At 47.5% G+C, this 16,188-nt stretch overlaps 1 protein-coding gene across 1 annotated transcript in view; it reads right to left on the bottom strand.

Annotated features, from left to right (window-relative positions):
• Positions 1–16,188, bottom strand: part of Glp2r (glucagon like peptide 2 receptor) — a 54,729-nt gene that overhangs the window by 7,277 nt on the left and 31,264 nt on the right. Inside the window, exons 8-9 of the mRNA XM_052758219.1 lie at positions 12,439–12,527; positions 2,933–3,071 (exon numbers count right to left, since the gene is read on the bottom strand). Coding sequence (XP_052614179.1) covers positions 2,933–3,071; positions 12,439–12,527 — 228 coding nt within the window. The remainder of the gene's footprint in view (positions 1–2,932; positions 3,072–12,438; positions 12,528–16,188) is intronic.

Raw genomic sequence — 16,188 nt, 5'->3', positions numbered from 1 at the left:
GGAGTAGGTCCCACAGAACACATGGCTCTCACTTCACATGTCCCCAACATGTGGCAATTTCTCCAAAGACCTGATGATAGCAGGAGGCTGGTGAAGCATTCTACACAGTAAATCTTTGAAGAGTGAAGGGGCCTCCAGCAGCAAGGAAAGAAAGCTGTTGAGACGAAGGCCTGCTCCCACTGATTCCTTTCGTAAAGTCACTGAGACGGGCTGAACCAAACGTGCCTCCCTTTGTCTGCCCATCACCACACTCATCTCGGCTCGGTGAGATGGAGGGGAGCAGTTTTGGGTGTGTTGAATGGAGGGAGCTTCTGTCTGTAGCCAAACGCTTTCTGTCTCCATCCTGGTTTAGAACGTGCGACACTGTGAGTCCTCACGTTCCTCAGTAGCACTAGCAGGTGAGTAGAGCTTCCGCTGGTGGCTGGACCATGACCCACCATGGCAGCTCCTTTCCAAAGAAGGCCCCAGTGTTTCTCCTCATTATACAGGCTCAGGCTTCTCCGCGCTTTAAAACCTGAATCTCGTTTTCCCTCCTTTTGAGTCTGAGATGAGCCTGCAACTGTTTACCAGCGTAATGTGATGAAAGCATGGATCTAGTTAGGTTATTTACTTCTAAGACTCTGCCCTCGAAGCATGGACAGTCCCACTTGCTCCTTCACTTAGAACATTTGCTCTTACTGTACGCCAAGAGTCCAGCTGCTATGTGGTGAGATACGCAAGATACGTGGAGAAAAGCGAAGTTCACTGATCAATGGTCCTAGCTGAGCTCCTGGCCCACAGGTCACATCAACATGTAGTCATGTGAATGAGCCACTGAGGATGTTCCAGTCTGATCAAGCCTTCAGATGTTTGCAGGTCCAGCCAAAATTACATGTATCAAAAAGACCATGCCAATGGAGCCTGGACAGTCCAACCCACAGAATCATCAAAAATAACAGTGATAATTGCTGTAAGCCAGAGGTGGCTTATTTTGCAAAAGGCCAGATCATCCTGCAGGCCTAAGGAGTCTGATAAGTGAAGTTTCCTCCTTAAAAATTTGGTCCTATGACCTCCACATGACTGTCTGGCCCTCAACTTGCCTTGGATGTGAGATACCAGTATGCCAAAAGGCCACCAAATACTACTGACCAAACAGCTGGAGGATTTGCTTTTGTTTTGCTTTTCTCTTTTCAGATTACCTTTTACATAAGCTTATAGCCAAGCAACACAGGAAAGTCAAATTACTAACTCTTAGCTTCTGAAATCCCCCAAAAGATTGAAATAAATTAAACGTGCTTCGATGATGGGGGAAAAATGTTACCAATGGATCTGATGTCTCAATTTAAAGCCACAAAGAATTTAGCTCTGATAGGACTGTTAGGGGAGAGAAAAACGCTGTTCAGTTCCTGTGCCCTGTCCCAAGCTCTGTGTTCTGAGTCACTGGTGAGAATGAAGGGAGCGAGCATGTTTTCTCTATTCTCTGCACAGGATCTCAGCACCTGACCCTTCCTGATGGCAGAGGCCTGAAGAGTGGTAGAGGAACTTGGTATCTCCTGGTTACAGTCTTACAGGATGCTCACTTATATGACATAGTGGGTGTGTCTATCTCACAACTCTAGCTCCCAAAATGAATGCTGGTTGTTGTATGTTTCTTCTGCAAGAAGGGTAGATCAGACGAGGTATCACTCTGTACCCCAGGCTGGCTTGGAATTCACTAGGTAGAGCAGGCTGGCCCCAAACTCATAACACTCCTACTCCTTCAGCCTCCTGAATGCTGAGATTGCCAGCGTGTGCCACGGTCCTCAGAATGGTTTTAGATACGTTATCATTTGCCCCCTTCACCCCTGAGTGGCCTGACTTTTGGTTTAGTAACTTCCTTAGTTCCACGGCGTCTGTGTCCCTGTACATGCAGCCACTGGCATCTACGCTCATTTTTTAAAGTTTAAAATTTAGGTGTTACTTTAGTGGCCTTGGCTCCTGAGCTGTGCCTCTCGGCATCCATGCCCGTCTTCAATCTCATCCTCCTTCAGTCTAGGCCAGGACAGTGGCTTGCTTTAAACCGCAGAATGCAGTGGAATCATCAAGATGTCAGCTCCAGGCCTAGGCACTTAAAATGCCCAGCAGCCCCTGTTCCCAGTGCTCTTGGGAGACCTGAGCTATCACATTCAAAAGCCCTCACCCTGTGGAGAAACCACAAGAAGAGAACATGTGGAAGTCACAAGACCCCCAGACCAAATGGAAGGAAGGAACCACGGTTGATAGTAAAAAAGGCAGCCCCAGGAATTCAGCCTAAAAGAAGCCAGCTCAGGCTATTGCAGATGTGTAAAGAAGCCACAGGGTCCCAGCAGGCTTCACCAGGTCAGAGCTTAGCCATCCTTCCCACGTCCTCTCTGGATGCCTAACTCCCAAAGTCATGAGAAAGAATAAAATTGAGGGCCATGCTAAGCTGTCAGTTCATAGGTAGTTAGCAGTGGTTAATCAAAACATCCAGGTAACCAGAGCTGAACTCCTGTTTCTAGTTCTGCTGCACACACATCTGTCTGGATTGAGAGCCTCCTGATCTAGACTCCCTACTCCCTACCCCAGTGGTATGGTGTGCTGTGTATATGTCACAGGATGCTGGAAAAGGTTCGATTTGTACAATGTTCTTCAGATAACACAGTAAAAAATAGGCCCTTAATAAAAGGCTTCATGTTGACACTCACAGTTAATATGATCATGAGTCACACCAGGAGACAACCCAGGAACAAGTCTGGTTAGCCCCTTTGAGTCACTGAATCATGCTGGCAGGATCCAGGCAGCACTTCCCCATCTGTACACCCTTCCAATATCACAGATCCTCACTGATAAAGCCTGCCGATGCTAGAAACCTGCATTGGTCCACAGCTCTGCTCAATTCTCTGTTGGGGCCCTGTGTACTTCTCTGAGCCATGGCATCAGTCAGATTACTTACATGGAAGGAGCTCAATGTCAGCTGGATGAAGAGTCGAATAAGTTTTGAAAATCCTTGAACTTGGTCATCAGTGATGAAAGAGAAGAGGACTTCATGAACCCCCAATAAAGGAATGAGGAGCAGCGTTGACTTTGCCAGTCTGCAAACGACACCAAGTAGCAGTCGTAAGGGCCTCGCTGGGACTAGGGAACATTTCCTGCCCTGCTGTGCACATCTGTATTGTAAATCCCCCACTCTCGATGAACAGCTGGTTTATCCTCTGTGATCTTACTCACTCTTGTATCCCTGTACACAGCAAATATTCAGGGAGCATTTACAGAATGAATGAAGAAATCATCCCCCATAGGATATCATGCCAACAGATAGTGATGTGCGTGATGGAGAATCCATTTCTGTGCTAGCAATACACCTCAGATACCACGCAAACTTGACAAGTTTCCTAGCATGTGGCTAGCAGGTCCCCACACTGCTTTCTCTCCACAGAAATCCAGTACTTCCAATGCCAACACCTCAGATGGGAAGAAAATGAGTTGCCTAGGGCCACACAGACAACAAGGGGCAGTTCTCAGCCTCAAAGTGGGTCTTGTGTTGCACCCCAGGCTGCATGCTCCAAGCTGGGCTTTATCACTGCCCTTAGCTGCCCCTCAGTCCTGTGACGGGGAGGGCTGCAGGAAACGGAAAACTGATCCTCCTCGTAAAGTACATGGTGTGGAGGTTGGCGGTTGTTTACAGTACACACACACACACACACACACACACACACACACACACACACACACAAAGGCAAACATTTCTTTGTACCACCCAAGAGCAAAGTGCACAGCTGGGGCCCAAGTGTTCCAAACTGGTGAATCCCAAGCACTGCTGGCTATTAAAATTCCTTCCAAAGCCTTTAAGATACATACAGTGGGTCCTCTGAATGTGTAAGTTCTGCCCTGAGGGGTCCAATCAACTGGAGATTGATTGGTGGAGACTATTCCTTCAATTGTGTCTCTATTGAACATGCACAGATTTGTTTCCTTATCGTTTCTCTCTAGACATTGCAACATTGCAACTATTTACACAGCATTCACACTGCTTTGTGTACTTGACATAATCCAGAGATGGTTTAAAGTATCTGGAAGGGCTGAAGAGATAGAGCAGCAGTTGAGTTGCTTGCTCTTCTTCCAGGGGACCCCAGGTCTGTTCCCTGCATCCCCATCAGGTAGCTCACGACCACCTGCAACTCCAGCCCCAGGGAAACTGATGCCTTCCTCCAGCTTCCATGGGCACCTGCACACACATGACATGCACCCCCATACATGTATATGCATAATACCTAAATAAAATAAACCTTAAACAAAGTATATGGAAGATGTACAGACACTACGCTGTTTATTTAAAGGATGTCAGCGCCTTGGGTAGGTTCTGGAATAGGTCCCCATGTCCATCAAAGGACATATTTCTAGGTCCCAGTGTGGACACACTGAGGCCAATCATGTGGAGGCTGTTCCCTGAGAGTGTGAAGTTTTAGGGGACTCTGAGAAGTAGTGGAGCCTGGGAATGACCTCACTTTACCACTAATCGGTTTCTTGATTTGAAGTTAACAGAATTAGCAAAGGTGACTCATCTTCAGGAAAAAAAAAAAAAACAAAACCTAAACTAGTGTCTAATCTACACTAGAAAAAAACAGAGCTTAATTGTAATGTGTTTTTAACCCAAGAACTTAATGAGCCAGAGTAGGAGGAAGCCCACCTCCAACACACACACACACACACACACACACACACACACACACACACACACACACACACGGTAAAGATGTAGAAAGACAGTATGATCATCAGTCCACATGGCATTCTTTAAAAAGGCTGGACTCTACCCTATGTCTGTGAGATGCCTTGAAATGCATGGCCATCCATTCAGCAAAACATTTTTCTTCTTTACAGTCTTTGCACAGGAGGGACTCCACCTGCTCATGTGGGCTGGATGTCCCCAAAGCCTTGACAGTCAGGGGAACCCACGACTGGGGAGGTGAATGACAGACCCTGGTTATGTGCTTTTCCTGAAGGGAGCTCAGATCTGCTTCTGCCCCCGCACCCACCCACGTGGGAGTCACTTAGGAAAGAATATTTCCAGGGAGAATTTTTCTTTCCCTTTTCCTTTTTTGGTTGCCAAGGATTGAGACCAGAGCTTCACGTGTGCTGAGCACATGACTCTGCCACCAAGTTACATGACCTGCCCCTAAGGGTTATTTTGTTGGTCAGAATGCCCCGGAAAGTTTTTAGACCCCTTTGGCTGGAAGGTCTCAAAAGAAAGAGCACAGGTTGGGAGTTGACCTGAAGAATCTTCTGCTTAGGATGTAGAGTTATTTTTACTATCAGAGCCATCTTTAGTGAGGAGATGTAAGAGAGGATGCTCATGTTTTAATCCCTTGAAAGCTGGAGCAATCTGATGATACAGGCCCCAAGCCCTGCTTGACAATCAGCTATAACTGGTGGTTCTCCCCTTAGGCTCTAACGTTTAGAGGGATCCTGCAATCTCCAGCCTCTACATGGCCTGCACTTCATATGACCCTCTCTGCGCTGACCAGAGTCTCAACTTGGGATGCTTTACTCTCTGTTATCTGGATTAATAACACACATTAATATACTTATGTGCAGGCCCGTGTCTCACCAGCAACTGATTCTTGGGCCGTACTATGGCAATGATGGGTTTTTAGAGTTTTTGTTTTTAAATTTGTGTGTGTGTGCATGTGAGTAAAGGTGCCTGTGAAGGCCAGATGCAGCTGATCCTCCACTTGCAGATGGATGTGAGCCATATGACCTTGGTTCTAGTAACCAAACTCTGGTCCCCTGCAAGTATAATATGCATTCTTAAACACTGAGCCATCTCTCTGGTCCAGCTACGGGTTTTTAAAGCACACTTTAACTTCGGAATGACTTTAGTTCTACAGAATGAAATCTAAGAGGACACAGAGGGCTTCCACATATCCTTCCCTCCATTTCCCTAGTGTTCATTGATGGTGTGGCCATAGTCTATCTGTCAACACCAGGAAGCCAGCCTTGGAACCAGACTAGTAATAAATTCCAGGTGTGGTTAGATTTTACCTGTTTTCTGTTTCCATCCTGTTCACCACCGGGATCCATGCTGCAAGCATCACATATCTAAAGGCATGTCCCTCCCAGCCCTCTGGGTAAGATGCAGGCTGTAACTCCCCACTACTCATGCCCTTCTAACATCTCCTTAGACAAAAGTACAATTTGTGTCCCAGCCCAGATGAAAGCCATAAATAGTCACAGCCGTTGACTATTTAAAAACAGACTGGGTGCATGCTTCTTTTTCATCCATGGATGTTTGTTTATTTAAATGGTACAGTTTGTTGCAGTCGTTTAAGAATTCAACAAATATTTATTAGGTATCTGCTCTGGGTACATGAGTGGGTACAGAAGAGTGGGGAGCTTAAGCCAAGGGCAGTAGGACACAGGGACGGCATATGGGTCAGGGTTCAAATAGCATTGTCACCAACCACTCGGTGTGACCCTGGGCAAATTCTTCAACCTCTTTGTCCATTAGTTTCCTTATTTATAGAAAGAAGATAATACAAATAATAGCATTTATGGGGCAGGGTCCTCGTAAGGATTAGACAGATAATGCAATGCGTGTGTGTGTGTGTGTGTGTGTGTGTGTGTGTGTGTGTGTGTGTGTGTGTGTGTGTGTGTGTTAGTCTGTTTTATCACTGTGACAGACATTTGTGACAAAGTAGGAGAGACTTGTTTGGGGGTCACACTTTCAGAGGCTTAATCCATGCTCACTTGACCACTTTTGGGGGGAGGGGCTATGTGGAGACATCACAACATGGCGGGGAGCACATGATCCGCAGAGCTGCACACCTCGTATCCCCTTCCAGAGACCAATTTCCTTCTACTTAGGCATCTGCCTCCTACATACTCTACAGCTTGTCCCCAGTAGTGCCACAAGCTGGAGGCCAAATCTTCAACCCGTGCCCTCTTAAGGTACACTTACGACCCTGGCATGGCAGGTGTTATAACTCCAACGATTCTTGTCAATTTGACTTCCATTTGTGACGTCACCGGTCAGTTGCTGATGAGGTTCAGACATAACACTCAAATGCGTACTTGGTGGGCTGAGTGGGATACGCTGAAGGGATTTGATAAAACTGCGGACGTGGAAAGATCACTGTGTTTTCACCCTCCTTCTCCTGGATCAAGCAGTGCATGTAACCTAGGAAGGATTTTCTGAGCTTTCCCTGAAGCATGCCCTAAGACCCTCCTTGGAGAGGTGCCCTCCCTCTTCGCGCAGGAAAGGAGCAGCCTTGTTAGTGAAGATGCCAGGCCACAGACAAGCACGTGAACTCACGGGTCTTTGCTACACACACACACACACACACACACACACACACACACACACACACACACCAGTCTATTACTACCAGACCACAGCCCATTTGTCCAGTACTGTCTCTCCAGGACTGTACTTTAGCAAACCTAGCACAAAAATATACAAGTCTGATCACCTCTTTGTGTCCTCATCGCCTTGAGAAGGCACACTCAAAACTTGTAAGTCTGTATGCTTTCTTTTTTTTTCCTGTTGCTCATCTAACCCATACAATTTTCCAACGCCAGCCAAGGTTTCTGTGAGTCTAAGTTAAACATTCCCTCCCTTCTGCTGCCCACCAAAAACTCCTTCCAGAAATGAGAATGGGGTGAGTATGTGAAGAAATCATTTCCCCCATAAATCCATCGTGCACTCAGGCTGCACACACCACATGGAGAATAAAACCATTAATAAAGGGAAAGAGAGCTGCGTCCCTGCTGGGACCCACAGAGAATGGTGAGGTGGAAGGAGCCGAGGGCCTGTTAGCCTCTGAGGAAGTGCCCTTCACCCCGGCCTCAGCTTACCCTACCCAAGTCAGATAGTGGAGTCATTTACCGTTTCCCTTGCCTGAGGGTGGAGGCCTCAGGAAAGCTAAGAAGACAGGGTTATCTCTTGATTCTAGACACTTGCCTCTAAGGTAAGATCTACAAGTGTTTAATTTACACCTTCCTAATATAGACTCCTGGAGAAGGGCCAGTGCTTGAGCGTTCCATTCTGAAGGTTCTCACGTCTCAGAGAGCTGAAGGCAGCCTGGAATCTACGGGGTGACACGCACTGGCACCACGGCCCTCTCTCTACCCTACTGGGGGCTTTCATAGGAAAATTAACATGGAGAGGGCATGGAAGAGGGCAGTGTAAGGGAGGCGGGTGACGATGCCCACTGATGGGACACCACGGCTTCCCAAGAGCAAAATGGGCAAACAAGCTCCCAGAACTCAAGCAGAGTTCTCCAGCTCAGAGAGCATAATGAGAGAGCATGTCTGTGCCTTCAGAGACAAGTCCCACCATCTATAAACTAGTAGGGTCATGCTAACCAACTGGGTTATGCTCTCCATGGGAGAAGAGTGAGTCAGCAGAAAAGGCATGGCCAACCAAAATGGCAGAGAAAAGCACCAAAGGAGCACATTTTCAGATCTTATCCCATCCTACTCTGCGGAAGCTAGCTGGAGAAATGAACCACCTGCCCAAAAGGTAGCTCAGAGGAGGGGTTGGGAGGGGATTATTGAGCAGCCGTCAACACCACGACTCTGCTTTGACAGAGTGCTCACCAAGCACCATTCTGGCGACCTCTGGATTTGTGAGTCTACTTTGAGACCAGAAAACCTTATGAAGCACATGAGGACTTATAGAGGAACACCTTCCCCTTACCTCCACCTTCCACAGATTTCAAAAAATGCACAACAGTCTAGTAGCTAACTCCCCAAGGTGAGGCCTCTCCCCCAGGGAAGTCTTTGGGTAGACGCACGCCAAGGTTCTTCTCAAGCATTTTTCTTGAACAAGAGTGGGAAGAGAAAAGGGCAGATTCCAGACAGATTGCACATGTCAGCCAAAGTTATTCCACCTCCCCCAAAGCATTCATCTTTGATCATTGCCCAGTCACATGGTTTTTCCCAGCGTCTTAACCTACCCTTGCCCAGATCAATGCCACCCAGTGAGGCTGTAAAGGAACACATTCATCATGGTCCAAGAAGGAAGCCCCAGGTGCTAGTCACTAGAGCATCAGATCAGTGGTCCTCTGCTCTGGCTGTCTATCAGAATCTCCTGAGGAAGTCTCTAAGAAGCCCACACAGTAAGACTATCCCACACTTTCTGAGTGAACTACTCAGTGGTGGGGCCCACAAGGCTATGTTTTGAGCCAGCTCTCAGCAGATGCTCACAGCAGCTAAATTGGGCAACTATTAGGAGTCACTGAGGGTCTAGAGCATGGTGAAGGTCCCAGGGAAACATGGTGGACTTTGCCATGGGTACAAAGCCATAGGCGTCAGCCTTTGGGTCTCATGGGACCATGAGATGGGTGCTAGCTGGTTTTATGCCAACTTGACACAAGTCAGAATCATTTGGAAAGGAGGAACCTCAACTGAGAATACACCCCCATCAAATTGGGCAAAGCATCATTTTTGATTGATGATTGATGTGGGAGGGCCCTGCTCACTGTGGGTGGTGCTACTCCCAAGCTGGTGGTTCTGGGTGCTATAACAGAGCTAGCTGAGCAAGTCACTAGGAACCAGCCAGTGAGAAGCCCTCTTCCATGGTCTCTGCATCAGTTCCTGCCTCCAGATTCCTGCCTTGAGTGTCTGCCCTCTGCCCTGACTTTCCAAGATGATGAGCTACAGCTATAAGATGAAATAAACTCTTTCTTTCTTAGTTAGGGTTTATTATTGCTGGGAAGAGACACTATGACCAGTTCTTATAAAGGAAACGTTTGACTGAGGGGCTCCTTTACAGTTTCAGAAGTTCAATCCATCACCGCATGGAGCATGGTGGCATGCAGCAGGCATGATGCTGGAGAAATAGCTGAGTGTCCTACATCTTGTAGGCAATAGGAAATCTACTGACTGTCACAATGAGGGAAGCTTGAGAAAAAGACCTCAAAGCCCACCCGCACCGTGACACACTTCCAGTGGAAGGTGCGGCCGGGATTAAAGGTGTGCCCTCCAGCCTCAAGGTCTGGATTAAAGGCATGTGTCATCCAGTCTCCTCCAACAAGACCCCACTTCCTCCAACAAGGCCACACCTCCTAATAGTGCCACTCCCTAAGAGCTTATGGGGGCCAAATACATTCAAACCACCACACTATCCAAGTTGCTTTGGTCATGGTAGTTTATCACAGTAACGGGATCCATAGCTAGGACAGGACTCAACTTCCCTCTTTCTGTCTCCTAGAAGTCTTTGCGTCTGTGCAGTTTCTGAAGGTGCCCTGGTGGTCAGAGCTCTTGCTTGTCAAGGGGGTGGCACTCTCGAGTGGACTCTGGCAGCTCTGCCTGTTCTTGGGGCTCCACCCTGAGAACAGTGGTGTGAGGAGGCTGAGCCTTGGGACAGGGGCCAAAGAGGCTGCCTGACCACTTGGAGTCTGGACCAGAGGCGCCAGGAGAGATAGCATGACTCCCTGGGGCCCAGACTGGGCCAGTTCCCCAAGGCTAAGGGTTTCTGTCAAATGTTTGGATGAAAGCCCTAAGGAGTGATTATAGCATATATATATATATATATATATGCTCTCTCCTGAACTGGGTAGGGTTACTCTTCTAGATCTGTTAGAGTAAGAGTCTTGGGATGATGGGCTCAGGGTCTGGGTCTAGAGCAAATGCTGCCCTCCATTTCTGATTAATTTGCTGCCCATAAACAATGTCCTTTAGCTATCACAATTCATAGGAGATGGGTCTGCCACAACACTCCCTTTTTAGACACCAGAAAACAGAGCATGGGGCCAAGCTTACTTAGGATCAGTGAGGGAGCTGGGGTGTGTGGCCAGCCCCTTTCCTCCTGTCTGTTCCACATCATTGTCTCAGTCATTGCTAAAGTAGCACGCATGCTCCTAAGGCATGGTGGGGCCACATCATACTCACCTTTTGTCCAAGCACATGGGAAGCACTCAGTGAATATTTGCCTAGCAAATGGAGGAGGATGGATCTACCTTTTTATCACCAAAGTCAGTCTTAGAAATAGTGAAGTAGCATGGCTGGAGCTGTCTCCACTCACACCCCCTGCTGTGGTCTGCTGTGTGGATTAGAACCCCCAACTCGGACCTTTCCTTTAGGTTAAAACACACGTTCCCTTCCAGCCCTGGCAAAGTTTACCTGCCATCTTGAAAGAATAATTAGAAACAGGGGGAGAGGGCCTTGCCTGCCATTCATTCCTCACTCATTCATTTTTACAGCAGCTCAGTGTCCAATAAAAGCCTATCATCTAACTCTTATTATGTAGGAACGCTTGTCACTACACAGAACTAAAGGTGAGATTCCACAGAGGTAAGTCACGAAGAAAAGGGAACTGTGTAATGAATTTCTGTATTTCTGTGGACTCTAAGCATTTCCTGCCTCAGATCCTCCCACATGGAAGACAACACAAACTGCCCTTCAGACCAGGCTTTCCAGCTCTATAAGCCACGTGGTAGTTTGAGTGAGACTGGCCCCCATAGGCTCATCTGTTTGAATACTTGGTCTCCAGCTGGTGGAATGCTTGGGAAAGATTAGGGGGTGTGGCCTTGTTGGAAGAGGTGTGGCCTTGTTGGAAGAGGTGTATCACCAGGGGTGGGCTTTTAGGTTTCCAAAGCCCACGCCATTCCCAGCATCTCTCTTTCTGCCTCGTGCTTATAGATCAAGATGCAAGCACTCAGCTACTGCTACCGTGCCATGCCTGCCTGCTTGCTGCCATGCTTCCTGTCATGATGATCATGAACTTTATCCCTTTGAAATTGTAAGCCCCCAGTAAACTCTTTCTTCTCTAAGTTGTGTTGGTCATGGTGACATACCACAGCAATAGAAAAATAACTAAGACAACCATTTATTTTAACAGGCTCCTAACAGGGGGATTAATGTGTCTTTGACTGCTCACCACTTAAATCACTGCTACAAGGTTAGAAGGGCTGAATCATTGGCAAAAGCCCCATCTGTACCCCAACACCTTCTCCTCTGTCCCCTCACCTGAGGTGACAAATATCTGAACACAATCTGTGTGTTACTCTTTGAATATAAATGTCTTCACCTATTTAAACCCTTAAGCCTCGGCTGGTGGTGCTCTTTTAGGAGCTTGTAGAACCCTTCTGACATGGGGTCTACCTGGCAGACATAGGGACGAAGAGACCGGTAATCAAAGGATATATCTCAGCCTCATCTCTCCCCCAAGTGCTCTGCTTCCCGATCTGCTGAGAAGTGATGAAGACATCCACAAGCTGTCACCACCATGGATGTGAGCTGCTCCCACCACCAGGCCTTCCCAGCCCTGGCGGACTACACTCCCTCACACCGTGAGCCAAAATATGTGTTTCCTCTGGTAAGCTGCTTCCTGCCCAGTATTTGGTCACTGGAATGATAACAGTATGGAACACACTGTTGTGCCCTTCCCATCACATGAGCAACACCAACAAGTCAAGATAACCTTGGATTGCCAAGCACTGGCCTGGGGTCACTCACCTGTATTTATAGTCTCTGAAGCACATCTGATGGGCTTTGAGCTTGGAAATGAGAAGCTTGAGAATTTTGAGGAAGATGAAGAAATTGACCTTGAAAACAACAACAACAAAAAAATACAGGTAAGTAAGGGGTGGATGTCACACGCTGTGGATCTCAGGGTCATCCTGGGTGTGCCCATCAGCTCCTCGTCCATGTGAACCAGGGACAAGTTGGCAGTTAGCTGGTGGCACAGGACGTGTCTACGCTAGTCCCCATTGTCCCAAAGACTCTTAGAACTGAAAGTCTGGGAGGGAACTTGGAGTGTGATTTAGTTCATGCTGTCTCAGGGAGGGCCTCCACTCAGCACTCTGAGAAAGACAAACACGCATCATTATTAATCAATACTTATTGACTACTTACCACCCAATCTTTGGCCTAAGAACCTTCCACACAACTCTCTGAAGTTGTCACAGTTATTTATTTTTGTCCCCATAAAACCGTGAGGAAGCACAGCAGAGAGGGGATGAGCATGATGCTGAAGCGTGCGTACCTAGGCAGTGACTGAGCAGCTGATTGTGACCAGAGCTAACAATGTTGCCTTCCCTTCAACGGAACTGTGTGCTCACTCTTCTCAGTCGAGAACTGTAGGGTAAAAGGTCAGAGCCCACCTCTGGGCTTGAAAACCTACCAAACCCCACCAATCCCTGAGCATGAAAACCCACCAAACCCTGAGTTTGAAAACCCACCAATCCCTGAGCCTGCTCTAGCTCAGGACTTGAAATCTCCTTAGTCCCCACTGTGGTGGTATTGTTTTCCCCAAAATATTGTTTACCCTAATAAACTTACCTGGGGTCAAAGAACAGAACAACCACTAGATACAGAGGCTAGAAAATGGTGGCACTCACACCTTTAATCCTAGCACTCCAGAGGCAGAAATCCCTCTGGATCTCTGTGAGTTCAAGGCCACACTGGAAACAGCCAGGCATGGTGACACATGCCTTTAATCCCAAGAAGTGAGCCTTTAATCCCAGGGAGTGATGGCAGATAGCAGAAAGGTATATAAGGCGTGAAGACCAGGAACTAGAAGCATTTGGCTGGTTAAGCTTTTAGGCTTTTGAGCTACAGTTCAGCTGAGACCCATTCTGAATGAGGACTCAGCGGCTTCCAGTCTGAGAAAACAGGATCAGCTGAGGAACTGGCAAGGTGAAGTAGCTGTGGCTTGTTCTGCTTCTCTGATCTTCCAACATTCACCACAATACCTGGCTCCAGGTTTGATCTTATTAATAAGACCATTTAAGATTCCTGCTACACCCCACCCTGGAAAACTCCTCCCCCAAGAAACCCTGTATAAGCCTGTCTCCTGCTCAGATCCCCGCTGCTTCTCTCCCAGCAGAGGCAACCATCCTCTTGTTTTTCCCAATAAATCTCTTGCACGGGGTTTGTTGTGTGGTGTGACCTTGTGGTATTCCTTGGCTCTTGACGGCCAGCATACCTTTCCCTTCAGAGTCGTAACACTTACAAGAACTATGGCCTCCTTGGTGTCTAACTCGAGGTCTGCAGTGGGACTCACTGGAGAGTGTATGTCTTCCACTCTGGGGTATTTCCTGTAACTAGACCAAGCAAATCTAGACCTTCACTGCCAGCTTTGACAGAAACTATAAAATATGTCTGAAATTCCTTCTAGTTCTTTTAAAAAGGAAACCCTGGTCTCCATTCCTGACTCTCACCCTGTGTGTGCTCATATTCTCTCTCTCTCTCTCTCTCTCTCTCTCTCTCTCTCTCTCTCTCTCTCTCCCCCCTCTCCCTCCCTTCCCCTCCCTCTCCCTCCCTCTCCCTCCCTTTCCCTCTTTTCCTCTCCCTTCACCTCTGTCTGGATTGCTCAGTCTAGGGGAAGCCAACCACCACACTGTGGGAAGAGTCCCACAAGGGAGAACCAAGTCTCCCAGCCAATAGCCCGCAGTGCTCCACAGCCACATGTGTGAGCCTTGGGAGATGATCCTCCAGGCCCTGTCAAGCCTTCATATGGCCTCATTTCTGGCTGATATTTTGACTCAGGAGAGATCATGGGTCTGCTGGACTGGAGAAAATCAAGTGGTTGAGTGTAGGCTAAGTGTGAACATGGATACTGAGGGCCAAGTTTGTGAGGAGACTGGAGAGGCAGGGCTGACCAGTGAAGCTTTTTCACGGTCATGCTGAAGGCCCTGGGTTTTCTTATGAAGGTGGAGAACCAGGGATACATTTTTAACAAGCATATGACTTGATCAGATCAGAACATTTATTTTTCAGGAAGACAATGTTTAACAGCAGTGAGGGGGAATGATTAAATGAGGGTAAGTCTTGAGGAAGGAGAGCAGCTGTGAGGCAGTTTCCAAGTTCCTGGGGAAGATGATGGACAGGCGAACTCAGGCCTGGAGTTTCAGTGATAACGGAGCCTTTGAAACTACAAAGTGTGCATTAAATGACCTTCGTTACTGGTTGGATGTGAGACCAAAGATGACCTGACAGTTCACGGTAGCCCTCTACTGTGTGGTAGTGCCACTCACCCTGAGAGGGACCACATGTGGAGGAAGAGCTTTGGTGATGCTGGAAGAAGGGTGTATCTGAAAGCTTCAAACCTAAGAGATGCCTAAGGCAGACGGATGTTCCTGTCCAGACCTCAGCCGAGCAGGAAGCCATTGGAGGGCAGGTTTTGGGGGCAGATGTTTTCTAAGATAGAAAAGGTTCAGTAAGACTCCTGTGCATGGGAGAAGAGCTGACAGAAAGGGCAATCAGGTGACAAGTCACGGACTAAAATCTCCACAACCGTTGATCTAGCACACTAAAAAATATCCATATACAGAAGGAAAAACCCTACAGACTGAAACACATGCTACAAAATTATATATATATCTTTTATGTGCTCCCCTGGACTCAATGCTCAGTGCTAAAAAGCTAGAGATTCTAAAACATAAACCAACAGGAACGAAGGCAGATCCTAGCCAAAGGATATTTAGCACCAGAAAATTTTAAAAATTCAAATGAAACATAACCAAGTAATTTTGTCCCTTTTAATGGGGCATCTGCTTTTCATCACAATGAGAAAACACTGTGTGCTTGCCTTAGTAACCTGTAGAACACTGGCCCTTTTCTGACAAAGTAAGCTTAATGAGGAAGCTGGATCTTTGAGGCAATGGACTGCAGCTGGACCGTCTCCTAGGAAATGAAGGACCTGTGGATCTGCTCCTCCTTGTGTCTCCCAGAGACCAGACAAGAGAAAAGGAGCATCAACCTGTAGCCACAGGAAGGAAGCACCTCCCCACAACCCTAGTGGATCGTCATCCCCGGTTACCATGGAGCCTGGGCTCCTCCAGGTTTCCAGAGGTCTAGAGTCGGCAGCCACATTTGCATGGTGGGTTCTTCATTTGTGCACCATCAGAGAAGGTGATAAATGAGGAACGTTTTCAAGAATGAAGCTAACTCCCCTAGGAATTTGTGACCAGATAAGGAACACTCCCCCTAGGAATTTGTGAATAGACAGGGAATACTTGGAACCTCAAACATATAAAACTCTCTTCCAGGGCTTAGAAACTACAGTTGCTTTTGCAGATGTTACCTTCTTGGTAACATGTGTTCGGCACCCTAGCATCTGTATACAGATGTGGGCCTGCAGGTTAGCAGTGGTAATTTCTAACACGGCAGGTGCTCTGGGGCAGACTTTACATACTAGCAATCTCTTCTACCTGCCAAGTCCTGGCTCTTTTGGCCTGCTACATGGACGAAAATGATTATACT

This window comes from Peromyscus californicus, unplaced genomic scaffold (assembly GCF_007827085.1).
Source record: "Peromyscus californicus insignis strain IS unplaced genomic scaffold, ASM782708v3 Scaffold_3__1_contigs__length_106647218, whole genome shotgun sequence".
Classification (NCBI taxonomy): domain Eukaryota; kingdom Metazoa; phylum Chordata; class Mammalia; order Rodentia; family Cricetidae; genus Peromyscus; species Peromyscus californicus.
Note: the sequence above shows the minus strand (reverse complement) of the source record. Positions and strands in the feature narration are given on the sequence as shown.